This window comes from Amblyraja radiata, chromosome 24 (assembly GCF_010909765.2).
Source record: "Amblyraja radiata isolate CabotCenter1 chromosome 24, sAmbRad1.1.pri, whole genome shotgun sequence".
NCBI classification, from domain to species: domain Eukaryota; kingdom Metazoa; phylum Chordata; class Chondrichthyes; order Rajiformes; family Rajidae; genus Amblyraja; species Amblyraja radiata.
This window is the reverse complement of record NC_045979.1, coordinates 34,521,851-34,549,773: the sequence shown is the minus strand read 5'-3', so window position 1 is coordinate 34,549,773 and position 27,923 is coordinate 34,521,851. Positions and strand designations below refer to the sequence as shown.

At 47.2% G+C, this 27,923-nt stretch overlaps 1 protein-coding gene across 1 annotated transcript; it reads left to right on the top strand.

The window, feature by feature from the left end:
* Nucleotides 1-641: 641 nt before the first annotated feature.
* On the top strand, nt 642-27,570 carry LOC116986634 (CMRF35-like molecule 3). Its single transcript, XM_033042213.1, has 5 exons — nt 642-757; nt 5,845-5,945; nt 23,040-23,262; nt 25,222-25,378; nt 27,468-27,570. Exons 1-5 carry the CDS (start codon nt 661-663, stop codon nt 27,568-27,570), a joined length of 681 nt encoding a protein of 226 aa, XP_032898104.1. The 5' UTR covers nt 642-660.
* The last annotated feature ends 353 nt before the right edge of the window (nt 27,571-27,923 follow it).

Sequence of the window (27,923 nt, the reverse complement as noted above, 5' to 3'; positions counted from 1 at the left end):
GGGAAATCTTTTAGGACTGATATGAGAAAAACATTTTTCACTCAGAGAGTGGTGAATCTCTGGAATTCTCTGCCACAGAAGGTAGTTGTGGCCAGTTAATTAGCTATATTTAAGAGGGAGATAGATGTGACCATTGTGGCTAGAGGGATCAGGGGGTATGGAGAGAAAGCAGGTACGGGATACTGAGTTGGATGATCAGCCATGATCATATTGAATGGCGGTGCAGGCTCGAAGGGCTGAATGGCCTTCTCCTGCACCTAATTTCCATGTTTCTATGTTTCTATCTCTGCCTCCTAATCCCATACAAGTTCAGACACAGTGTGCCCGCATTTGGGGGAGGGGATTGAGGGGGTGGGCAAGGGAATGTTTGCGGTGGTGGACAGAGTTCCAGTCAAGCGGGCAAATGTCACCAGAATGAAGCAGAGCTTCGAGGAGATGCTCCAATCCAGGCAACTGGAGAGCGTTGCAGCTCACTCCTGATAGGGGCATTGTCCGTGGTGAGGAGGCTGGGGGAAGTGGCAAGTGAGTCACCAAGTTTCGAATCACTGCAAAGTCGATTCCTGAGTAAACGGAAATTGACTGTTTGACTTCTGTTGTAAATGAGGAAGAGGGCAACTCAAACGCAGTGCAGGGACCAAACTGATCCAACGTAGCCGAGACATGGCGGTGGGACAGGGAGAATTCACCCTCCAGAAACGGCCCAGATCCAGGGGAACAGTCGTTCTGTTGGTTCTTGTCGCTGTTGGTCTCACATCAGGTAAATCGTTGTTTTACAAAATGCTCTGTTCTTTAGAATTATTTACTAGCGCCTTGAATTATTTGTAACCACAGACCTCTCTGTACTGTGTGGCGAGCTGATGATAAATTGCTCAACACTCGTTATGTTCCTGTAGAGACTTCCATCAGCGATTGTTGTCGTGTTGTGTGCAGCCAAGTTGCACACAGCTAGCTCCCTGTGGAGAAGGGAGATAACTATCTACAGCTTGCCTTGCCTTGTGGACCTCATTGAAACTTACTGAATAGTGAAAGGCCTGGATAGAATGGATGGGGTGAGGATGTTTCCACTACTTGGAGGGTGTAGGACCAGAGGCCGCAGCCTCAGAATTAAAGTCCGCAGCTGGCCCTGTTGATCTTGGGTGTAGAGGTAACTCTTGGCCCCAGATCAGAGAGTTTACTCCACTATTCTGGTGCAAACTATCTCCAGGTGAACTTTCTCAGTGACTTGAGAGAGCAGACAGCAGATCGGCAAAGTGCCTCGGCCAAAGTGACATCACTTCCAGCAGTGACGAGTTCCCTCAGTACCGCACTCCCTCAGTCCTCGAGCTTCGGCAGTGGGAGTTGAACCAACGACTCTCTGACTCGGTGACCAGAGTGCCACACGCTGACCTTTCGCTGGATGTCAATGCGGGCCTTTGGTGTGGCTCAGTTATCCTGGGACAGAAGTTGTCTTCCTCTCCCCAACGAGAATTCTGCAACACCCTCCCTCGCTGTTCCCCCTCTGTGATTCCTCCTGCTCTCCGGCTCTGCGATCTACATTTCCTTCTCACCATCTGCTTCGATCTGTCGTTTTCACGCCTTACCCCTTGCATATCTGTTGACTTCCTCCGCCCCCCGACACTCGGTCTGAAGAAGGGTCTCGGCCCGAAACGCCACCCATTCCTTCTCTCCAGAGATGCCGCCTGACCCGCTGATCCAGCATTTAGTGTCGATCAAAGACACACGGCACTCCCTCCACACACTACAATGGGAAATGTTGAACCTAAACCTTAACACATTCAAAGAAAAAACCTGTGAAAGCCAGCCATTGGGAACAGGCGGGCATCTCAAATGAGTAAGCACCAGAGTGACTGTCCAATTTAGCATTTGGAGAAGTTGTGGTAAACTCTCCCTTCAGAGAAAAAACAGCTGCCTTACAACAGACTCTGCTGCTCGAGCTATTCTTCACACTGTGCTTTCCCCAGCCTCTGAGTTCTCCTTCAAGGTTTTTGTCTTGTGGCTTGTGAGCCGACCTGGACTGGTGTGATGATGTGTCTCCACCCCAGCTCCTGAATCTGCAGAGTTTCACATGTGTCATAGAGTGATACAGTGTGGAAACAGGCCCTTCGGCCCAACATGCCCACACCGGCCAATATGTCTCAGCAACACTAGTTGTCCATGTTTGGCTAAACTTGTCCTATTCATATCCTATCCCTTCATACTTCCCTTATCCATGTACCTGTCTAACTGTTTCTTAAACGATGGGATAGTCCCTGCCTCAACTACCTCCTCTGGCAGCTTCATCCATACACCCACCTGCCTTTGTGTGAAAAAGACACCTCATGATTATTCCAGGTGGACGTGGAGTTTGAAACATCAGTGGCAGATCCAGCTTCCACCACAGGCCGGGAAGTTTAGTTCAATGGGGCACAACGTGCTTGCGTAACACTTCTTGTTCTTGGTTCTTGGTTTCTTGGTCCTCCAAAATATTCCAAAAAGAATTTAAACTGGAGGTGGCGAAGGGAGGGATTAAGCCAGAAAGGGTTATTGGGAAGAAAGAGCTACTTTAAATGTAGTTGCATCTGGTTGGGTAACTATAGTTGGGTGGAGATTATTCCATGCTTTAATTGTGCGGGGGAAGAACGAATTGCTGTACATATCTGTCTTTGTAGCTGGGATCACAAATTGGATCGAATGCCCTCGTCTGCTCCTAATTGGTTTGGGTTTGGTGTAGGTCTTGTAATCTATGTCTAGCTGACCATTTAACATTTTGTAAAAACAGGTTAAACGGTGAGCTTCACGTCTGTCTTGGAGAGGGTTCCACCCCAGAGAATTCAGAAGTTTGGTGACACTCGCTTCTCTCTCATAGGTGTTAGTAACACATCGAGCTGCCTGTCTTTGGACACGTTCGATAGAAGAAATGTTTTTATTTGTGTATGGGTCCCATGCTGCAACTGCGTAGGCCAAATGAGGTCTAACGAGGGTGAAATATAGCTTCTCCTTGACAGAAGTTGAACAATGATGAAAGTTGCGCCTCAGGAAGTTTAGGACACCTGTTGCTTTCACCGTTGCATGATGAGTCTGACCATTCCAACGCAGATCATTCTGCAGTTTGATAATAATAATAATAATAATAATAATAATAATAATAATAATAATAATAATAATAATAATAATAATAATAATAATAATAATTATAATAATAATAATAATAATAATAATAATAATAATAATAATAATAATAATAATAATAATAATATCTTTTATTGTCATTGCACGTCAGTGCAACGAGATTTAGTATGCAGCTCCAACCGATGAAAAAGAAAAGTAAAATAAATAAATAAGCTGTGTGTCGTGGCCATCCGAGGGAGACAGTCCAGGGGGGATGGGGGGCACTCAGCAGGGCCGGTTCAGAGACAACGAAATGCATTTAGCATCTCCCTGGAAGAGCGACATAGCAAATGGTTTGAATAGATTATAATAATAAGCGTCGGGGGGGGGGAGGGGGGGGGTGATTGGCAGTCACCGAGGTACGTTGTTGAGTAGAGTGACAGCCGCCGGGAAGAAGCTGTTCCTGGACCTGCTGGTTCGGCAACGGAGAGACCTGTAGCGCCTCCCGGATGGTAGGAGGGTAAACAGTCCATGGTTGGGGTGAGAGCAGTCCTTGGCGACGCTGAGCGCCCTCCGCAGACAACGCTTGCTTTGGACAGACTCAATGGAGGGGAGCGAGGAACCGGTGATGCGTTGGGTAATTTTCACCACCCTCTTCAATGCCACCGGTCGGAGACAGAGCAGTTGCCATACCATACTGTGACGCCTGGATTCCTCTTTCTGGTGACATGCATGGTTTCACATTTGGACGGTACAGCAAACAATATGCTCTCTGTGGTGCAGCGGTAAAACGTTGTCAGCAGCTGTTGGGGCAGATCAGTCTTTTTTAATCTCCTCAGAAAGAACAGTCGTTGCTGTGCCTTTCTGACCAGCGCAGTGGTGTTGGTGGACCATGTGAGGTCCTCTGAAATGTGAGTGCCCAGAAACTTAAAGCTGGACACTCTCTCCACTTGATGCCAAGATACTTGGTTTGTTTGGATTCTTCAAGGGTGGCACCAAGTATGTTGTAAGATGTTTCGCCTGGATTCCTCTTTCTGGTGACACGCATGGTTTCACATTTGGAAGGGTTGAACTGCATGCCCCATTGTTGTGACCACTCAACCATAGTATCGAGATCCTTTTGGAGAGCACCTTCATCATCAGCTGACTTAATTGGACGGTACAGCAAACAATCATCAGCGAATAGCCTGGTCGTACTTGTGACTTTTTCATGGATGTCATTTATGTAAAGCAAAAATAGGTGTGGGCCAAGTACTGTGCCCTGAGGTGTACCACTCAACACTGGATGCCAATTGGAGCTCTTTCCGTTCACACACACACGCTGAAGACGTTTTGTCAGGAAACTGGAAATCCATCGTTTCGTGTTGGAACGAATACCATACAAGTCAAGCTTCCGAAGCAGTCTCTGGTGTGGGATGACATCAAATACTTTAGAAAAGTCCAGCACAACTTGAAAAGTCCAGCACAACTCAGTAGGTCAGGCAGTATCTCACGGTATCCCACAGATGCTGCCTGACCTGCTGAGTCACCACAAGCAACTGGCTATTCAGCTTTAGTAAAACACAAAGTGCTGGAGTAACACTGCAGCTCAAGCTGCATCACTTGGTGACTTTACTTTAGAAACTTTAGAGATACAGCACGGAAACAGGCCCTTTGGCCCATCAAGTCCACGCCGTCCAGCGATCACCCGGCACACTAACACTATCCTACACACGAGGAACAAATTACAATTTTAACGAAAGCCAATTAACCTACAAACCTGCCCGTCTTTAGAGTGTGGGAGGAAACCGGAGCACCTGGAGAAAGCCCACGCTGTCACGGGGAGAACGTACAAACTCCGTACAGACAGCACCCGAGGTCAGGATGAAACATGTGTCTCTGGCGCTACCCACATGCCACTGTGCCACCATGTCTCTACCCGTAACATTACCTATCCATGTTCTCCAGCGATGTTACCTGACCCGCTGAGCCATCACAGGCAGCTGGCTATTCAGCTTAAGTGCTGGAGTAAATCAGCAGGTCAGGCAGCATTTCTGGAGAACATGGAGAGGTTTGAGACCTGAATGAGGGGTAGGCCATTTAGGACTCAGATGAGGTAAAACCTTTTCACTCAGAGAGTTTCTCTTTCTCCAGAAATAATTCCTGACCCGTTGAGTTACTCCAGCCCTTTGTGTCCTTTTGTGTATTAACCAGCATGTGCAGTTCCTTGTTTCTACCAGTTCAATGGGGAAGTGGGTTGTAGTGAGATTGAACACATGGTGGGTCAGAGTGAGTGACAGGTTGGCTTCCTGTCATATGACCACCACTCAGGTCAAGCCACGCCCACAGGGAAGGAGGATCTGGGCGCCAGGTAGATTCAGGAGCAGTTCTGCTTTCACTGGAACTTGGGGAACAATTCCGGTGAAATTGGAATTAACACCAGCGGGAAAAGCATTAAAGTGCAACAGGATCTATGCAAAAGAAGAGAGACACAAAATGCTGGAGTAACTCAGCGGGACGGGTAGCATCTCTGGAGAGAAGGAATGGGCGAGGAAACATCACCCGTCGCTTTCTCCAGAGATGCTGCCTGTCCCGCTGAGTTACTCCAGCTCTTTGTGTCTTTCTTTGGTGTCAACCAGCACCTGCAGTTCCTTGCTACACATGATCTATGCGAAACCATGAACCTGTCTGAACAGCACAAATGACATGTTTTTATTGTTAAACCTCAGCTTGTGTTGCTGCAGTGTGAGTGATCTTTCATCATTAATGTGCCAACAGGGTCAAGGGGAATAACTGGACCCGAGGAGGTGAGGGGAGAGTTGGGGCAGTCGGTCAGTGTGGAATGTCAGTATGGTCAGGAATACAGTGACTACAGGAAGGTATGGAGTAAAGGTGATGCTCCCTGGTTATTTCCTGAGACCGTGATTTCTACTGATGACCCACAACGAGGGAGAACATCGATGACTGATAACAAAACACAACGGATAGTTTCAGTAACCATCGACAACCTGGAGAAGAGTGATGAAGGACTCTACTGGTGTTTGCTAGACACACCATTGGACTTAGTTGTATCGACCCCCATCTCATTGACGGTTTCTGAAGGTACGTTGACGATCACTCCTCACTCTCCCAGATGTGAAAATTCCAGCCTGGGAATTCCCGTCCTCGGTCCTGACGGTGACTCGGTGCCACATCCCCGGGGGGTAGGGGGGACCCACTGCATGGGGCCGTGTGCATGGGACCCAGGAGCAGTATGTGTGTGTGTGTGGGGGGGGGGGGGGGTGGAGAGGGAGCTCATCAATGTGGACTGGCGGTTCTGCTGCTGACGGCTCATTTCCCCAAAGACGATCGCTCCGGGACCAGAATCTCTGCCGCCCCCTCACTTGAGCCCTCTCCCTACCCGTCACTGTCACACCCACCACACACACAACCCCTGAAAAAGGATCCCAACACTATACATCGTGTATTCATTCCTTCCACAGATGCTGCCTTACCTGCTGAGTTACTCCAGCACTATGTGTTTTGCTCAAGATTCCAGCACCTGCAATTCCTTGTGTCTCACAAACGTTGGTGATTCATGAGCTCAGTTTATTGTTGTCGTCTGTACTGAGGTACAGGGAAAAGCTTTTACCATGTTTTCAATGAGGGCCAAGTCATTGGGTATTTTTAAGGTGGAGATTGACAGGTTCTCCATTAGTACGGGAGTCAAGCGATATGGGGAGAAGGCAGGAGGATGGGGTTGAGAGGGAGAGATAGATCAGCCACGATTGAAAGGCGGAGTAGACTCAATGGGCCAAATGGCCTCATTCTGCCCCTATCACTTATGAACTGATGAACTAAGAATCCTCATGAGATGTGTGATATAGACTTTACACTGAGTCACACAAACTGTACAAGATGAGATACTCAACGGGTTGGGCAGCTTCTGTGGAGAGAGAACGAGAGTTAATGTTTCAGGTAGATAACTCCAACCAAATTGCATTATTTCTAATTCAGTCCACGTAACGCAAATAGTCCATGGATCCACCCGCTCCCAAGTTCTTTTCCAGTGTAGAAGACATGGGCCTAACTCTAGCAGCAGGCAGATAACACAGCCTGTGGGACTCTGAAGGGCATGAAAGAATCCTCTGAATGCTTGTGACCATCTGGTGGTATCACAAAGTGCTGGAGTAAGTCAGCAGGTCAGGCAGCATCTCTGGAGAACATCGATAGGTGACGTTTTGGGTTGAGACCTGAATAAGGGGGTGGCCAGATGGTGGTAAACCTTTTCACCCAGAGTTGCGAATCTGTAGAATTCTCTGCCACAGAGGGCAGTGGAGGCCAATTCACTGGACGTATTCAAGAGAGAGTTAGATATAGCTCATGGGGCTAATGGAATCATGGGATATAGGGAGCAAGCAGTACTGGATACTGATTTTGGATGATCAGCCATGATCATATTGAATGGCAGTGCTGGTTCGAAGGGCCGAATTGCCTACTCCTGCCCCTATTTTCTATGTTTATATGTTTCTATGAATCGTCACCTATATATGCACTTTCTCCAGAGTTAGTTCCTGACCCGTTGAATTACTCCAGCACTTTGTGTCCTTTTGTGCATTAACCAGCATCTGCTGTTCCTTGTTTCTACCAGTTCAACGGGGAAGTGGGTTGTAGTGAGATTGAACACAGGGTGGGTCAGAGTGAGTGACAGGTTGGCTTCCTGTCACACCACCACTCAGGTCAAGGGGGGGGGGGGGGGGACTTGTCAGACACCAGCCCCACGGAAGGTCCCAACTACCGGCGGTTCTGCTGCTGAGGCTCATTTCCCCAAAGCCGATAGCTCCGGGACCAGAACCTCTGCCGCCCCCTCACTGGGGAGAAGCCGGCCCCTCACCCACCAGGGTGGAGAATGGGGTCAAGGGGGGAGGAGAGGGGGCAGCTTAGCAGAAGATACTTAAAATTAGATAATTCAACGTTCAAACCGTTGGGTTGTAAACTACCTGAGCGTAATATGGGGTGCGGTTCCTCCAATATGCATGTGGCCTCACTCTGCAATGGAGGAGGCCCAGGACAGCAAGGTCAATGTGGGAATGAGAAGGGACGTGGACAGGTTTGGCAACCGGGAGATCAAGAATGATCCCGACGCGAAAATGACACCCACCCTTTTTCTCCAGAGATTCCGCATGACCCGCCGAGTTATTTCAGCACTTTCTAACTGTCCATATTCTCCAGAGATGCTGCCTGTCCGACTGAGTTACTCCGGCTCTTTGTGTCTATCTTTGGTGTCAACCAGCACCTGCAGTTCCTTGCTACACATGATCTATGCGAAACCATGAACCTGTCTGAACAGCGCAAATGACATGTTTTTTATTGTTAAACCTCAGCTTGTGTTGCTGCAGTGTGAGTGATCTTTCATCATTAATGTGCCAACAGGGTCAAGGAAAATAACTGGACCCGAGGAGGTGAGGGGGGAGTTGGGGCAGTCGGTCACTGTGGAATGTCCGTATGATCGGAAATATAGTGACTACGGGAAGCTATGGACCAAAGGTGATTTTTTCGGGTTATCTTCAATCGTGGTTTCTACTGATAACCCACGACGAGGGAGAACATCGATGACTGATAACAAAACACAATGGATAGTTTCAGTAACCATCGACAACCTGGAGAAGAGTGATGAAGGATACTATTGGTGTGCCACACACGTACGATGGAACTTAGATGAATCGACCCCCATCTTATTGAAGGTTTCTGAAGGTACGTTGATGATCACTCCTCACTCTCCCAGATGTGAAAATTCCAGCCTGGGAATTCACGGCCTCGGTCCTGACGGTGACTCGGTGCCACATCCCCGGGGGTCCGTGGGGGGGGGAGTGTGTGTGGAGGTGAGAGGGCGGTAGGGGGAACCCGCTGCATGGGGGAAAGTTTTTACCATGTTTCCAATGAGGGCCAAGTCATTGGGTATTTTTAAGGTGGAGATTGACAGGTTCTCCATTAGTACGTGTGTCAAGCGATATGGGGAGAAGGCAGGGGGATGGGATTGGGAGGGAGAGATAGATCAGCCATCATTGAATGGCGGAGTAGACTAAATGGGCCAAATGGGCTCATTCTGCCCCTATCACTTATGAACTAATGAACTAAGAATCCTCATGAGATGAATGATATAGACTTTACACTGAGCCACACATACTGTACAAGATGAGATACTCAACGGGTCGGGCAGCTTCTGTGGAGAGAGAACGAGAGTTAATGTTTCAGGTAGATACCTCCAACCAAATTGCATTATTTCCAATTCAGTCCGCGTAATGAAATAGTCCATGGATCCTCCCGCTCCCAAGTTCTTCTCCAACGTAGAAGACATGTGCCTAACTCTAGCAGCAGGCAGATAACACAGCCTGTGGGACTCTGAAGGGCATGAAAGAAGTATCTGAATGCTTGCGACCATCTGGTGGCATCTTAATGGGTGAGTCTCCTGTCTAGATCAAGAGCCTTGGTCCATCTATGGTGGCCTCAGAAGGATCCTTGCTCAAATCTCTGGATTGGGATTTGAACCCAGGAATCTCCACACACAGAGCAAGAGCGCTCCCAACTGAGACATCTCCCACATCTCACTAAAGTGGCACAGAACGTGCTTTCAGACATTTAATGTTCAAAAATTTCATTCACTTTATCTCCACAAGGGTCTCAAACAAGCCGCCGAGACATGGTCAGCACCACCTCTGCAACAATAAACACAAGGGCTCGGACCACCCTGCCTCAAGATGCACCAACCACCGAGGCAGCAAGTTCCACTGAGGCTTCTGGTTCAACACTTCCAAACAGGTTAGTAACTCGAAGAGCCAACTCAGCCTCACCTGAGAACAAATTAGTTAATTTCAATTCAGCTCAGTTTAAAGATACAGCGTGGAAATTGACCCTTTGGCCCACCGAGTCCGCTCTTAGCAGCGATCACCCCATACACCCGTTCTGTTCTACACACTAGGGGCAACTTACTACAAACCCGCACGTCTTTGGAATGTGCGAGGAAACTGGAGAACCCAGAGTAAACTTTTGCGATCACAGGGAGAACTACAAACTCTGCACTGACAGCACCGGTATTAGGATCGAACCCGCGTCTCCTGTGCTGTGAGGCAGCAACTCTACCGCTGAGCTGACATCTCAATGGGCGAGCCTCATGTCTAGATCAAGGGGCTTGGTCCATCTATGGTGGCCTAGGAAGGAACCTTGCTCAAATCTCAGGTTTGGGATTCGAATCAAGAATCTCCCCACACAGAACAAGAGCGCTCCCAACTGAAGCATCTCCCACACGTCACTAAAGTGGCACAGAACGTGATTTTAAACATTTAATGTTCAAAGACTTCATTCACTTTATCTTCACAAGGGTCTCAAACATATCTCCCAGATATCCTCACCACTTTGGTGGGTGTGTGTGTGTGTGGGGGGGGGGGGGGGGGTGCACGTTGGCGCAGCGGTAGAGTTGCTGCCTTACAATGCTTGTAGCGCCGGAGACCCAGGTTCGATCCCGACTACAGGTGCTGCCTGTACGGAGTTTGTACGTTATCCCCGTGACCGCATGGGGTTTCTCTGAGATCTTTGGTTTCCTCCAACACTGCAAAGACGTACAGGTATGTAAGTAGATTGGCTTGGCGTATGTGTCAATTGCCCCTAATGTGTGTAGCCTAGTGTTAGTGTGCGAGGATCGCTGGTCGGTGCGGACTCCATGGGCCGTAGGGCCTGGTTCCGCGCTATATCTCAAAACTAAACTAAACTGGATTAAAATATGGTCACCACCACCTCAGGAACCACCACACCCACTCTGCCTCCGGAAGCCTCGACCACCAGGGACTCGTGGTTCATCGCCTCGACACAGGTAAGTGACTCAAAGTCCCAGTACTTTGAGAAAGCGTGGCTGATCACATTCCAGCCCATTGATAAATACTCCTTGGCCCTGACTAAAGTCCCTCTGTCCTTAGTACACCCAGTGGCCCTACCATTGTGAATGTCTACCCTTATATGATGCCAAAAACAAATAACTTCACACTTATCACGGTTCAATACCTGCTGGCATTGCTCTGCCCAACATACCAGTTGCTTCTTATCCATCTGTGGTCTATGAATATCGAACTATCCACAATGATACAATGTTGGTGTCATCTGTAAACTCGTTAATCATGCTTCCAACATTAACATCTAAGGCCGGCAGATGGGACTATTGTAGATAAGGACATCTTGGTCGGCGTGGGGAAATTGGGTCAAGACCATGTTTTCGTGCTCTATGTCTGACCACCAACATGAACATGTAAGTTGTTAATGTATGTAGTCATGGAACACCTCCAAGGGATGGGTGCATGTTGCGATATCAACATCTCACCAATGTCTGCGCCACAACCTTGGATCACACTGAATGATTCCGTGTGCAATATGATGAAAGAAAATTGCCAGCGTTGATCTTTGATAAATCTGTGTGGAAGTAATAATATTTCCTTGGATTTCCAGGGACATCGTGCTGAATGTTCGCCGTGTTTGGGGTGTGTTACGCTGGGTAATCGTTGGAGTTCTGCTTCTCTTCCTGGTTTCCATCAGCTGTGTGACAACTTTTAAAAGGTAAAAGTTTGCAATCTCTTCACTCTGGTGTTCACATTAAATTCAATTGGAAATGATGGGAATTTACTTTCGAATTGTAGAGATAAAGTGTGGACATACAGTGCCCTCCATAATGTTTGGGACAAAGACCCTTCATTTATTTATTTGCCTCTGTATTCCACAATTTGAGATTTGGTAATAGAAAAAATCACATGTGGTTAAAGTGCACATTGTCAGATTTTATTAAAGGGTATACAGCCAATCATGTCCGCGCCGACCAATGATCACCCTGTACACTCGCACTATCCTAAACACGAGGAACAATTTACAATTATACAGAGGCCAATTAATCTACAAAACTACACGTCTTTGGATTGTGGTAAGAAACCGGAGCACCCGGATAAAACCCACGCTGTCACAGGCAGAACATACAAACTCCGTACAGACAGCACCCGTAATGATCAAACCCGGGTTTCTGGCGCTGTAAGGCAGCAACTCTACTGCTGCGCCACTGTGCCGCCCTGGGTAATTTCCTCGGGTAAAATTTGATGGTAGAGATTATAAACTGTGTTTTAATTGTTATTCAAGGAAAAAAACAGCCGAGACCTTGGAGATGGGGTCGGCAGTGGTGGAGGAAGGAGAGGAACATCGCCGGTGAGCTGGCTGGGTGGGGCCGACACCGGCAACATCGCCAGGCCAGGTCGACCCCTGCAACTCCCACCCAGTGCCGTCTCCATGACAACGGGCCTGTAAGCCCAAAATAAGACTGCTTTTTGACAACTTTGATGTTTAAGAATATAAGATACTGCCAGAAATGTGGCAACTCTTGTGTACTGCATCATATAATCTGCTATTAATACTCTTGTCCTTAGCTTCAGCTGTGCTTATATCATGTAAGATTTTTATTGAATTCTATACAAAAGAAATTTCACTGTACGCATGTGCATGAGACAATAAAGTATCATTGAACCATTGAACAATGGGGATATAAAAACGGTTAAATGATTACAAGTATTGAACTGTGGACACGCGTTAGAAGAATAAGATGAAAATTAAGGGTAATCGTTATATCAATATTGTTATTCTGACGGAATGACGCCCAATAATCATCGTTTAGCTTTTCAGGGCCAGATAGGGTGTTCACCAGTTGGAGATGTACAAATCTCATCACCTTGACCCTACAGCATCACCACACCCCACCTCTGTCCAATCTAACTTGACTGCTTGAGGAGGAATGTCTTTAGCCAGAGGGCGATGAATCTGTGTAATGCATTGCCACAGACGGTTGTGGAGGCCAAGTCAATGGATATTTTCAAAGTGGAGATTGACAGGTTTACTCAGGGTGACAAAGGTTGAGGGGAGAAGGCAGGATAATTGGATGGAGGGGGAAAGATAGATCATCCATGATTGAATGGCGGTGTAGACTCGATGGAGTAAATGGCCGAATTCTGCACCTATGTTTGCAGACACGTCTGTATATCCTGACATTCACCCAAAAGACAGCAGTACATAGACTAGAACTCAAAGCTGGCTCTCCAGAATGTGAACTTTTAACTTTATTACCAAATTAATTGCTGTGTAAAACCCGGTACATTGAATAATGATTAAAATAATCAAACATAAATAAAGATGGCTGAATTTTTGTCATAAAGTCATGTGATAAGAGTAGTGGCTGACTGATCTATCTCTTCCTCCCAACCCCATTCTCCTGCCTTCTCCCCATAACCTGTGACACATGTACTAATTAAGAATCTACCTGGTGACGTGAGTGGACGTACCTGATCACGTATGGCGTTGTCTTCTTTCACCTGGGTAATGTTTCAACAGATGAGAAGCTGAGGAAGGCTGGACAAATTAGTGACGTGCATTTTGAGGTGGGTAAACAGATCACAAGTTCACACGTTCCAGGAGTAGAATTTGGCCATTCGGCCCATCGAGTCTACTCCGCCATTCAAACATGGCTGATGGTTGAGTTCTTCATTAGGATGGAGAGTGACATTATTAATTCAGAAACAAGGGTCCTGAACTTAAAGAAAGGTAACTTTGAGGGTATGAGAAGTGAATTGGCCAAGATAGACTGGCAATTGATTCTTAAAGGGTTGACGGCAGATATGCCATGGAAGGAATTTATAGGCTGCATGGATGAACTACAACAATTGTTCATCCCAGTTTGGCAAAATAATAAATCAGGGAAGCTAGTGCATCCGTGGATAACAAAGGAAATCAGGGATAGTATCAAAACAAAAGATGAAGCATACAAATTAGCCAGAAAAGGCAGCCTACCAGAGGACTGGGAGAAATTCAGTCCAGCAGAGGAGGGCAAATGGGTTAATTAGGAAAGGGAAAATAGATTATGAAAGAAAACTGGCAGGAAACATAAAAACTGACTGCAAAAGTTTTTATAGATATGTGAAGAGAAAAAGATTAGTTAAAACAAATGTAGGTCCCTTCCAGTCAGAAACAGGTGAATTGATCATGGGGAACAAGGACATAGCAGACCAATTGAATAACTACTTTGGTTCTGTGTTCACTAAGGAAGACATAAATAATCTGCCGGAAATAGCAGGGGACCGGGGGTCAAATGAGATGGAGGAATTGAGTGAAATCCAGGTTAGCCGGGAAGTGGTGTTAGGTAAATTGAATGGATTAAAGACCGATAAATCCCCAGGGCCAGATAGGCTGCATCCTAGAGTATTTAAGGAAGTAGCCCCAGAAATAGTGGATGCATTGGTGATAAGTTTTCAACACTCTTTAGATTCTGGAGTAGTTCCTGAGGATTGGAGGGTAGTTAATGTAACCCCACTTTTTAAAAAGGGAGGGAGAGAGAAAGCGGGGAATTTCTGACGAGTTAGTCTAACATCGGTAGTGGGGAAACTGCTAGAGTCAGTTATTAAAGATGGGATAGCAGCACATTTGGAAAGTGGTGAAATCATTGGACAAAGTCAGCATGGATTTATGAAAGGTAAATCATGTCTGACGAATCTTATAGAATTTTTCGAGGATGTAACTAGTAGAGTGGATAAGGGAGAACCAGTGAATGTGTTATATCTGGACTTTCAGAAGGCTTTCGACAAGGTCCCACATAAGAGATTAGTGTACAAACTTAAAGCACATGGTACTGGGGGTTCAGTATTGATGTGGATAGAGAACTGGCTGGCAGACAGGAAGCAACGAGTAGGAGTAAACGGGACCTTTTCAGAATGGCAGGCAGTGACTAGTGGGGTACCGCAAGGCTCAGTGCTGGGACCCCAGCTATTTACCATATATATTAATGATTTGGACGAGGGAATTGAATGCAACATCTCCAAGTTTGCGGATGACACAAAGCTGGGGGGCAGTGTTAGCTGTGAGGAGGATGCTAGGAGGCTGCAAGGTGACGTGGATAGGCTGGGTGAATGGGCAAATGCATGGCAGATGCAGTATAATGTGGATAAATGTGAGGTTATCCACTTTGGTGACAAAAACAGGGAAGTAGACTATTATCTGAATGGTGGCCGATTAGGAAAGGGGGAGATGCAACGAGATCTGGGTGTCATGGTACACCAGTCATTGAAAGTAGGCATGCATGTGCAGCAGGCAGTGAAGAAAGCGAATGGTATGTTAGCATTCATAGCAAAAGGATTTGAGTATAGGAGCAGGGAGATTCTACTGCAGTTGTACAGGATCTTGGTGAGACCACACCTGGAGTATTGCGTACAGTTTTGGTCTCCTAATCTGAGGAAAGACATTCTTGCCATAGAGGGAGTACAGAGAAAGTTCATCAGACTGATTCCTGGGATGTCAGGACTTTCATATGAAGAAAGATGGATAGACTTGGCTTGTACTCGTTAGAATTTAGAAGATTGAGGGGGGATCTTATAGAAACGTATAAAATTCTTAAGGGGTTGGACAGGCTATATGCAGGAAAATTGTTCCCGATGTTGGGGAAGTCCAGAACAAGGGGTCACAGTTTAAGGATAAGGGGTAAATCTTTTAGGACCGAGATGAGAAATACATTTTTCACTCAGAGAGTGGTGAATCTCTGGAATTCTCTGCCACATAAGGTAGTTGAGGCCAGTTCATTGGCTATATTTAAGATGGAGATAGATGTGGCCCTTGTGGCTAAGGGGATCAGGGGGTATGGAGAGAAGGCAGGTACGGGATACTGAGTTGGATGATCAGCCATGATCATATTGAATGCCGGTGCAGGCTCGAAGGGTGGAATGGCCTTCTCCTGCACCTAATTTCTATGTTTCTATGTTTCTATCTCTGCCTTCTAATCCCATACAAATTCAGACACAGTGTGGGGGAGGGGATTGAGGGGGTGGGCAAGGGAATGTTTGCGGTGGTGGACTGAGTGCCAGTCAAGCGGGCAAATGTCACCAGGATGAAGCAGAGCTTCGAGGAGATGCTCCAATCCAGGCAACTGGAGAGTGTTGCAGCTCACTCCTGATAGGGGCATTGTCCGTGGTGAGGAAGCTGGGGGATGTGGCAAGTGAGTCACCAAGTTTCGAATCACTGCAAAGTCGATTCCTGAGTAAACGGAAATTGACGGTTTGACTTCTGTTGTGAATGAGGAAGAGGGCAACTCAAACGCAGTGCAGGGACCAAACTGATCCAATGTAGCCGAGACATGGCGGTGGGACAGGGAGAATTCACCCACCAGAAACGGCCCAGATCCAGGGGAATAGTCGCTCTGTTGGTTCTTGTCGCTGTTGGTCTCACATCAGGTAAATCGTTGTTTTACAAAATGCTCTGTTCTTTAGAATTATTTACCAGCGACTTGAATTATTTGTAACGACAGACCTCTCTGTACTGTGTGGGGAGCTGATGATAAATTGCTCAACACTCGTTAGTTCCTGTAGAGACTTCCATCAGCGGTTGTTGTCGTGTTGTGTGCAGCCAAGTTGCACACAGCTAGCTCCCTGTGGAGTAGGAAGATAACTATCTACAGCTTGCCTTGCCTTGTAGACCTCATTGAAACTTACCGAATATTGAAAGGCCTGGATAGAGTGGATGGGGTGAGGATGTTTCCACTAGTTGGAGGGTGCAGGACCAGAGGCCACAGCCTCAGAATTAAAGTCCGCAGCTGGCCCTGTTGATCTTGGGTGTAGGGGTAACTCTTGGCCCCAGAACAGAGAGTTTACTCCACTATTCTGGTGCAAACTATCTCCAGGTGAACTTTCTCAGTGACTTGAGAGAGCAGACAGCAGATCGGCAAAGTGCCTCGGCAAAGTGACATCACTTCCAGCAGTGGCGAGTTCCCTCAGTACCGCACTCCCTCAGTCCTCGAGCTTCGGGAGTGGGAGTTGAACCAACGACTCTCTGACTCGGTGACCAGAGTGCCACACGCTGACCTTTCGCTGGATGTCAATGCGGGCCTTTGGTGTGGCTCAGTTAGCCTGGGACAGAAGTTGTCCTCCTCTCCCCGACGATAATTCTGCAACACCCTCCCTCGCTGTTCCCCCTCTGTGATTCCTCCTGCTCTCCGGCTCTGCGATCTACATTTCCTTCTCACCATCTGCTTCGATCTGTCGTTTTCACGCCATACCCCTTGCATATCTCTTGACTTCCTCCGCCCCCGACACTCGGTCTGAAGAAGGGTCTCGGCCCGAAACGTCACCCATTCCTTCTCTCCAGAGATGCCGCCTGACCCGCTGAGTTACTCCAGCATTTTGTGTCTATCAAAGACACACGACACTCCCTCCACGCATTGTAATGGAAAATGTTGAACATAAACCTTAGCACATTCAAAGAAAAAACCTGTGAAAGCCAGCCACTGGGAACAGGCGGGCATCTCAAATGAGGAAGCACCAGAGTGACTGTCCAATTTAGCATTTGGAGAAGTTGTGGTAATCCCTCCCTTCTGAGAAAAACCAGCTGCCTTACAACAGACTCTGCTGCTCGAGCTGTTCTTCACACTGTGCTTTCCCCAGCCTCTGAGTTCTCCTTCAAGGCATTTGTCTTGTGGCTTGTGAGCGGACCTGGACTGATGTGATGATGTGTCTCCACCCCAGCTCCTGAATCTACAGAGTTTCACATGTGTTAGAGTCATAGAGTGATAGTGTGGAAACAGGCCCTTCGGCCCAACTTGCCCACACCGGCCAACATGTGTCAGCAACACTAGTCCCACCTGTCCACGTTTGGTCCATGTCCCTTCAAATCTGTCCTATCCATGTACCGGTCTAACTGTTTCTTAAACGATGGGATAGTCCCTGCTTCAATTGCCTCCTCTGGCAGCTTCATCCATACACCCACCAGCCTTTGTGTGAAAAAGACACCTCATGATTATTCCAGGTGGACGTGGAGTTTGAAACATCAGTGGCAGATCCAGCTTCCACCACAGGCCGGGAGGTTTAGTTCAATGGGGCAAAAAGTGCTGGAGTAACTCAGTAGGTCAGGCAGTATCTCATGGTCTTGACTTGAAACGTCACATATCTATGTTCTCCACAGATGCTGCCTGACCTGCTGAGTCACCACTGGCACCACAGGCAGCTGGCTATTCAGCTTTAGTAAAGCACAACGTGCTAGAGTAAGTAAGCAGGTCAGGCAGCATCTCTGGAGAACATCGATAGGTGACGTTTTGGGTTGAGACCTGAATAAGGAGTAGGCCAGATGAGGAAAACCCTTTTCACCCAGAGTTGTGAATCTGTAGAATTCTCTGCCACAGAGGGCAGTGGAGGCCAATTCACTGGACGTATTCAAGAATGTTAGATATAGCTCTTAGGGCTAATGGAATAATGGGATATGGGGAGCAAGCAGAACGGGGTACTGATTTTAGATGATCAGCCATGAGCAGTCTGACCTGGTCACAAAACATCGCATCATTAGTTAAGAGAACACAGCAGCGTTTGCACTCTCTGCGCCGGATGAGAAGAGCTCACCTCCCCCATCCCGTCCTCACCACTTTCTACAGCGGCACCATAGAGAGCATTTTGACCAGCTGCATCTCTGCCTGGTTTGGGGACTGCAAAGCCTCCGACTGGAAGTCCGTGCAGAGAGTGGTGAGGACAGCTGAAAAAATCATCTGGACTTATCTTGCTTCAATCCGGGACATTGTCTGCAAACGTTGCTTGTCCAAGGCCAACAGCGTTATAAAAGACCCCACACATCTCCATCATGGACTGTTCACTCTGCTGCCCTTGGGCAAAATATATCGCAGTATAAGGAGCAGAACGGCCAGGTTCTGCAACAGTTTCTTCCCGCGAGCCATCAGACTCTTGAATTCCATATAATGTGTCGCTATATCTATTTTATATTTTTATCTATTTTATCTTTTTATATATTTAATCCTTTTGTTATTTTATGTGGCACGGTGAGCCAGATGCAACGAAATTGTGTTCCGACTTGTATTTGTAGGTGTATTTCTGAATGACAATAAAGTTTTTGATTGAAAATCATATTGAAGGGCAGTGCTGGCTCGAAGGGCCGAATTGCCTACTAGGTGCCTACTATTGCGCCTATTTTCTATGTTTATATGTTTCTATGAATCGTTACCTATCCACTTTCTCCAGAGATAGTTCCTGACCCGTTGAGTTACTCCAGTACTTTGTGTCGTTTTGTGTGTTAACCAGCATCTGCAGTTCCTTGTTTCTACCAGTTCAATGGGGAAGTGGGTTGTGGTGAGATTGAACACAGGGTGGGTCAGAGTGAGTGACAGGTTGGCTTCCTGTCACATGACCACCACTCAGGTCAAGCCACGCCCACAAGGAAGGAGGATCCGGGCGCCAGGTAGATTCAGGGGCAGTTCTGCTTTCACTGGAATTTGGGGAACAATCCCGGTGAAATGGGAATTAACACCAGCGGGAAAAGCATTAAAGTGCAACAGGATCTATACAAAAGAAGAGAGAGACAAAACGCTGGAGTAACTCAGCGGGACGGGCAGCATCTCTGGAGAGAAGGAATGGGCGAGGAAACATCACCCGTCGGTTTCTCCAGAGATGCTGCCTGTCCCGCTGAGTTACTCCGGCTCTTTGTGTCTATCTTTGATGTAAACCAGCACCTGCAGTTCCTTGCTACACATGATCTATGCGAAACCATGAACCTGTCTGAACAGCACAAATGACATGTTTTTTATTGTTAAACCTCAGCTTGTGTTGCTGCAGTGTGAGTGATCTTTCATCATTAATGTGCCAACAGGGTCAAGGGGAATAACTGGACCCAAGGACGTGAGGGGAGAGTTGGGGCAGTCGGTCACTGTGGAATGTCCGTATGGTTGGAAATACAGAGACAACGACAAGCTATGGAGTAAAGGTTATTATTACCTGAGATCTGATACCGTGGTTTCTACTGATGACCCACAACAAGGGAGAACATCGATGAGTGATTACAAAACACAACGGATAGTTTCAGTCACCATCGACAACCTGGAGCAGAGTGATGAAGGATACTACTGGTGTGTGATTGTAAAGGGAATATTTTCAAGCAATGAAAGGACCTCCATCTTATTGACGGTTTCTGAAGGTACGTTGATGATCTCTCCTCACTCTCCCAGATGTGAACATTCCAGCCTGGGAATTCCCGGCCTCGGTCCTGACGGTGACTCGGTGCCACATCCCCGGGGGTCGGGGTGAAGGAGGGGGTTGCACATTTACTGGGGTCCAGGCTCATGGGGCCACACCAAGAGCCCACTGTCCCAGGAGCAGTGTGTGTGGGGGTGGGGGGGGGGGGGGGGCTCATCAATGAGGGCCGGCGGTTCTGCTGCTGCGGCTCATTTCCCCAAAGACGATCGCTCCGGGTCCAGAACCTCTGCCGCCCCTCACTGGAGCAGGGAAACAACCAGAACCTCTGGTGCCCCCTCACCCTCTCCCCCTGCCCGTCACTATCACACCCACCACACACACAACACCTGAAGAAGGGACCCAACCTTAAACATCGTCTATTCATTCCTTCCGCAGATGCTGCCTGACCTGCTGAGTTACTCCAGCACTTTGTGTTTTGCTCAAGATTCCAGCACCTGCAATTCCTTGTGTCTCACAAACTTTGGTGATTCATGAGCTCAGTTTATTGTTGTCGTCTGTACTGAGGTACAGGGAAAAGCTTTTACCATGTTTCCAATGAAGGCCAAATCATTGGGTATTTTTAAGATTCACAGGTTCTCGATTAGTATGAGTGTCAAGCGATATGGGGAGAAGGGAAGAGAATGCGGTTGAGAGGGAGAGATAGATCAGCCATGATTGAATGGCGGAGTAGACAAAAATGGGCCAAATGGCCACATTCTGCCCCTGTCACATGAACTTCATAACAAGAGGATTTCAGTATAGGAGTAGAGAGGTTTTTCTGCAGTTGTATCGGCTCTGGTAAGACCACATCTGGAGTATTGTGTACAGTTTTGGTCTAATTTGAGGAAGAACATCCTTGTGATTGAGGCAGTGCAGCGTAGGTTCACGAGATTGATCCCTGGGATGGCGGGACTGTCATATGAGGAAAGATTGAAAAGAGTAGGCACAAAAATGGAGTTTAGAAGGATGAGTGAGTTTGTTATAGAAACTTATAAAATTATAAAAGGACTGGACAAGCTTGATGAAGGAAAAATGTTCCCAATGTTGGGCAAGTCCAGAACCAGGGGCCACAGTCTTAGAATAAAGGGGAGGCCATTTCAGACTGAGGTGAGAAAAAACTTTTTCACCCAGAGAGTTGTGAATTTGTGGAATTCCCTGCCACAGAGGGCAGTGGAGGCCAAATCAATGGATGGATTTAAGAGAGAGCTAGATAGAGCTCCAGGGGCTAGTGGAATCAAGGGATAAGGGGAGAAGGCAGGCACGGGTTATTGATTGGGGACGTTCAGCCCTGATCACAATGAATGGCGGTGCAGGCTCGAAGGGCTGAATGGCCTCCTCCTGCACATATTTTCTATGTTTCTATAACGTATGAACGAAGAATCCTCATGAGATGAGTGATATAGAATTTACACTGAGCCACACAAACTGTATAAGATGAGATACTCAATGGGTTGGGCAGCATCTGTGGAGAGAGAACGAGAGTTAATGTTTCAGGTAGATACCTCCAACCCAATTGCATTATTTCCAATTCAGTCCGCGTAATGAAAATAGTCCATGGATCCTCCCGCTCCCACTTTAAGTTCTTCTCCAATGTAGAAGACATGTGCCTAACTCTAGCAGCAGGCAGATAACACAGCCTGTGGGACTCTGAAGGGCATGAAAGAAGTCTCTGAATGCTTGCGACCATCTGGTGGCATCTTAATGGGTGAGCCTCCTGTCTAGATCAAGAGGCTTGGTCCATCTATGGTGGCCTCTGAAGGATCTTTGCTTAAATCTCTGGATTGAGATTTGAACCCAGGAATCTCCCCACACAGAGCAAGAGCGCTCCCAACTGAAGCATCTCCCACTAGCAGTATAAGGAGCAGAACGGCCAGGTTCTGCAACAGTTTACTTCCCGCGAGCCATCAGACTCATGAATTCCATATAATGTGCCGCCACTATTATCTATTTTATCTTTTTATCCATTTTATCTTTTTATATATTTAATCCTTTTCTTATTTTATGTGGCACGGTGAGCCAGATGCAACAAAATTGTGTTCCGACTTGTATTTGTTGGTGTATTTCTGAATGACAATAAAGTTTTTGATTGAAAATCATATTGAATGGCAGTGCTGGCTCGAAGGGCCGAATTGCCTACTAGGTGCCTACTATTCCGCCTATTTTCTATGTTTATATGTTTCTATGAATCGTCACCTATCCACTTTCTCCAGAGATAGTTCCTGACCCGTTGAGTTACTCCAGCACTTTGTGTCCTTTTGTGTATTAACCAGCATCTGCAGTTCCTTGTTTTTACCAGTTCAATGGGGAAGTGGGTTGTAATGAGATTGATCACATGGTGGGTCAGAGTGAGTGACAGGTTGGCTTCCTGTCACATGACCACCACTCAGGTCAAGCCACGCCCACAGGGAAGGAGGAACTTGGCGCCAGGTAGATTCAGGAGCAGTTCTGCTTTCACTGGAACTTGGGGAACAATCCCGGTGAAATGGGAATTAACACCAGCGGGAAAAGCATTAAAGTGCAACAGGATCTATGCAAAAGAAGAGACACAAAATGCTGGAGTAACTCAGCGGGACGGGCAGCATCTCTGGAGAGAAGGAATGGGCGAGGAAACATCACCCGTCGGTTTCTCCAGAGATGCTGCCTGTCCCGCTGAGTTACTCCGGCTCTTTGTGTCTATCTTTGGTGTAAACCAGCACCTGCAGTTCCTTGCTACACATGATCTATGCGAAACCATGAACCTGTGTGAACAGAGTAAATGACATGTTTTTTATTGTTAAACCTCAGCTTGTGTTGCTGCAGTGTGAGTGATCTTTCATCATTAATGTGCCAACAGGGTCAAGGGGAATAACTGGACCCAAGGAGGTGAGGGGAGAGTTGGGGCAGTCGGTCACTGTGGAATGTCGGTACAATTGGAAATACAAAGACAACGACAAGCGATGGAGTAAAGGTTATTATTACCTGTCATCTTCTACCGTGGTTTCTACTGATGACCCACAACAAGGGAGAACATCGATGAGTGATGACAAAACACAACGGATAGTTTCAGTCACCATCGACAACCTGGAGCAGAGTGATGAAGGAGACTACTGGTGTGTGATTGTAAAGGGAATATTATCAAGCAATGAAAGGACCTCCATCTTATTGAAGGTTTCTGAAGGTACGTTGACGATCTCTCCTCACTCTCCCAGATGTGAACATTCCAGCCTGGGAATTCCCGGCCTCGGTCCTGACGGTGACTCGGTGCCACATCCCCGGGGGTCTGGGTGAAGGAGGGGGGAGCACATTTACTGGGGTCCCGGCCCATGGTGCCACACCAAGAGCCCACTGTCCCAGGAGCAGTGTGTGTGTGTGTGGCGGGGGGGGGGGGAAGCTCATCAATGAGGACCGGCGGTTCTGCTGCTGGTGGCTCATTTCCCCAAAGACGATCGCTCCGGGTCCAGAACCTCTGCCGCCCCTCACTGGAGCAGGGGAACAGCCAGAACCTCTGGTGCCCCCTCACACTCTCCCCCTGCCCGTCACTGTCACACCCACCACACACACAACACCTGAAGAAGGGACCCAACCTTAAACATCGTCTATTCATTCCTTCCGCAGATGCTGCCTGACCTACTGAGTTACTCCAGCACTTTGTGTTTTGCTCAAGATTCCAGCACCTGCATTTCCTTGTGTCTCACAAACTTTGGTGATTCATGAGCTCAGTTTATTGTTGTCGTCTGTACTGAGGTACAGGGAAAAGCTTTTACCATGTTTCCAATGAAGGCCAAATCATTGGGTATTTTTAAGATTCACAGGTTCTCGATTAGTATGAGTGTCAAGCGATATGGGGAGAAGGAAGAGAATGGGGTTGAGAGGGAGAGATAGATCAGCCATGATTGAATGGCGGAGTAGACAAAAATGGGCCAAATGGCTGCATTCTGCCCCTATCACATGAACTTCATAACAAGAGGATTTCAGTATAGGAGTAGAGAGGTTCTTCTGCAGTTGTATCGGGCTCTGGTAAGACCACATCCGGAGTATTGTGTACAGTTTTGGTCTAATTTGAGGAAGAACATCCTTGTGATTGAGGCAGTGCAGCGTAGGTTCACGAGATTGATCCCTGGGATGGCGGGACTGTCATATGAGGAAAGATTGAAAAGACTAGGCTCAAAAATTGAGTTTAGAAGGATGAGTGGGTTTCTAATAGAAACTTATAAAATTATAAAAGGACTGGTCAAGCTTGATGAAGGAAAAATGTTCCCAATGTTGGGCAAGTCCAGAACCAGAGGCCACAGTCTTAGAATAAAGGGGAGGCCATTTCAGACTGAGGTGAGAAAAAACTTTTTCACCCAGAGAGTTGTGAATTTGTGGAATTCCCTGCCACAGAGGGCAGTGGAGGCCAAATCAATGGATGGATTTAAGAGAGAGCTAGATAGAGCTCCAGGGGCTAGTGGAATCAAGGGATAAGGGGAGAAGGCAGGCACGGGTTATTGATTGGGGACGTTCAGCCCTGATCACAATGAATGGCGGTGCAGGCTCGAAGGGCTGAATGGCCTCCTCCTGCACATATTTTCTATGTTTCTATAACGTATGAAAGAAGAATCCTCATGAGATGAGTGATATAGAATTTACACTGAGCCACACAAACTGTATAAGAAGAGATACTCAATGGGTTGGGCAGCATCTGTGGAGAGAGAACGAGAATTAATGTTTCAGGTAGATACCTCCAACCCAATTGCATTATTTCCAATTCAGTCCGCGTAATGAAAATAGTCCATGGATCCTCCCGCTCCCACTTTAAGTTCTTCTCCAATGTAGAAGACATGTGCCTAACTCTAGCAGCAGGCAGATAACACAGCCTGTGGGACTCTGAAGGGCATGAAAGGTCTCTGAATGCTTGCCACCATCTGGTGGCATCTTAATGGGTGAGCCTCCTGTCTAGATCAAGAGGCTTGGTCCATCTATGGTGGCCTCTGAAGGATCTTTGCTTAAATCTCTGGATTGGGATTTGAACCCAGGAATCTCCCCACACAGAGCAAGAGCGCTCCCAACTGAGGCATCTCCCACACCTCACTAAAGTGGCACAGAACGTGCTTTCACACATTTAATGTTCAAACTTCATTTTCTTCATCCCCACAAGGGTCTCAAACAAGCCGCCCGGATATGGTCAGCACCACCTCTACAACAATAAGCACAAGGGCTTCCACCACAACCACTCTGACCACCATGCCTCAAGGTACACCAACCACCAAGGCAGCAAGTTCCACTGAGGCTTCTGGTTCATCACATCCAAACAGGTTAGTAACTCGAAGAGCCAACTTAGCCTCACCTGAGAACAAATTAGTTAAGTTCAGTTCAGCTCAGTTTAAAGATACAGCGTGGAAATGGGCCCTTTGGCCCACCGAGTCCGCTCTGAGCAGCGATCACCCCATACACCAGTTCTGTTCTACACACTAGAGGCAACTTACTACAAACCTGCACGTCTTTGGAATGTGGGAGGAAACTGGAGAACCCAGAGTAAACTCTTGCGATCACAGGGAGAACTACAAACTCTGCACTACAGCACCGGTAGTCAGGATCGAACCCGCGTCTCCTGTGCTGTGAGGCAGCAACTCCACCGCTGTGCTGACACCGTAGCGGACAGGAAGGCACTACAACGGGTGGCGAAAACCGCTCAGTACATCATCGGTGCCCTGCTCCCTGTCATGATGCCCTCCACCAAAAACGGTGTCTGAGACGGGCCGGGAAGATCATCAAAGACCCCTCCCACCCCTACCATGGACTGTTTGCCCTCCTCCCATCAGGGAGGCGGTACAGGAGCCTCATGTCTCGTACTAGTAGGTTGAGGAACAGCTTCTACAACAACACTATCACATTGCTGAACTCGGAGTCCCGCCGATAGATTTCTCCAGTCTCTCCGTCCACATTATTTGCTTATTCTGTATTTTTATTTCTGTATTTTTATTTCTATATTGCACTATTACTACAGACTGACGCTAAACTGCATTTCGTTGTACCCATACTTGTATCTGTGCAATGACATTAAAGTTGAATTGAATTGAATCTCAATGGGCGCGCCTCATGTCTAGATCAAGGGGCTTGGTCCATCTATGGTGGCCTAGGAAGGATCCTTGCTCAAATCCCTGGATTGGGATTCGAACCAAGAAACTCCCCACACAGAGCAAGATCAGTCCCAACTGAAGCATCTCCCACACATCACTAAAGTGGCACAGAACGTGATTTTAAACATTTAGTGTTCAAAGTCTTCATTCACTTTATCTTCACAAGGGTCACAAACATGTCACCCAGATATCCTCACCTATTTGGTGTGGGGGGAGGGGGGGGCATAGTGGTGCAGCGATAGAGTTGCTGCCTTACAACGCTTGTAGCGCCGGAGACCCAGGTTCCATCCTGACTACAGGTGCTGCCTGTACGGAGTTTGTACGTTATCCCCGTGACCGCATGGGTTTTCTCTGAGATCTTTGGTTTCCTCCAACACTCCAAAGACGTACAGGTATATAAGTAGATTGGCTTGGCGTATGTGTCAATTGCCCCTAGTGTGTGTCGGCTAGTGTTAGTGTGCGAGGATCGCTGCTCGGTGCGGACTCCATGGGCCGTCGGGCCTGTTTCCGCGCTATATCTCAAAACTAAACTAAACTGGATTAAAATATGGTCACCACCACCTCAGGAACCACCACACCCACTCTGCCTCCGGAAGCATCGACCACCAGGGACTCGTGGTTCATCGCCTCGACACAGGTCAGTGACTCAAAGTCCCAGTACTTTGAGAAAGCGTGGCTGATCACATTCTAGTCCATTGATAAATACTCCTTGGCCCTGACTAAAGTCCATCTGTCCTTAGTACACCTAGTGGCCCTACCATTGTGAATGTCTACCTTTATTTGATGCCAAAAACAAATAACTTCACACTTATCACGGTTCAATACCTGCTGGCATTGCTCTGCCCAACATACCAGTTGCTTCTTATCCCTCTGTGGCCTATGATTATCACACTATCCAAAATGATACAATGTTGGTGTCATCTGTAAACTCGTTAATCATACTTCCAACATTAACATCTAAGGTCGGCAGATGGGACTAGTGTAGATAAAGGCATCTTGGTCGACGTGGGGAAATTGGGTCAAAGGACATGTTTTCGTGCTCTATGTCTGACCACCAACATGAACATCTAAGTTGTTAAGGTATGTAGTCATGGAACACCTCCAAGGAATGGGTGCATGTTGCGATATAAACATCTCACCAATGTCTACGCCACAACCTTGGATCACACTGGATGATTCCGTGTGCAATATGATGAAAGAAAATTCCCAGCGTTGATCTTTGATAACTCTGTGTGGAAGTAATAATATTTCCTTGGATTTCCAGGGACATCGTGCTGAATGTTCGCCGTGTTTGGGGTGTGTTACGCTGGGTAATCTTTGGAGTTCTGCTTCTCTTCCCGGTTTCCATCAGCTGTGACAACTTTTAAAAGGTAAAAGTTTGCAATCTCTTCACTCTGGTGTTCACATTAAATTCAATTGGAAATGATGGGAATTTACTTTAGAATTGTAGAGATAAAGTGTGGACATACAGTGCCCTCCATAATGTTTGGGACAAAGAACCTTCATTTATTTATTTGCCTCTGTATTCCACAATTTGAGATTTGTAATAGAAAAAAATCACATGTGGTTAAAGTGCACATTGTCAGATTTTATTAAAGGGTACACAGCCTATCAAGTCCGCGCCGACCAATGATCACCCCGTACACTCGCACTATCCTACACACGAGGGACAATTTACAATTATATAGAGGCCAATTAATCTACAAAACTACACGTCGTT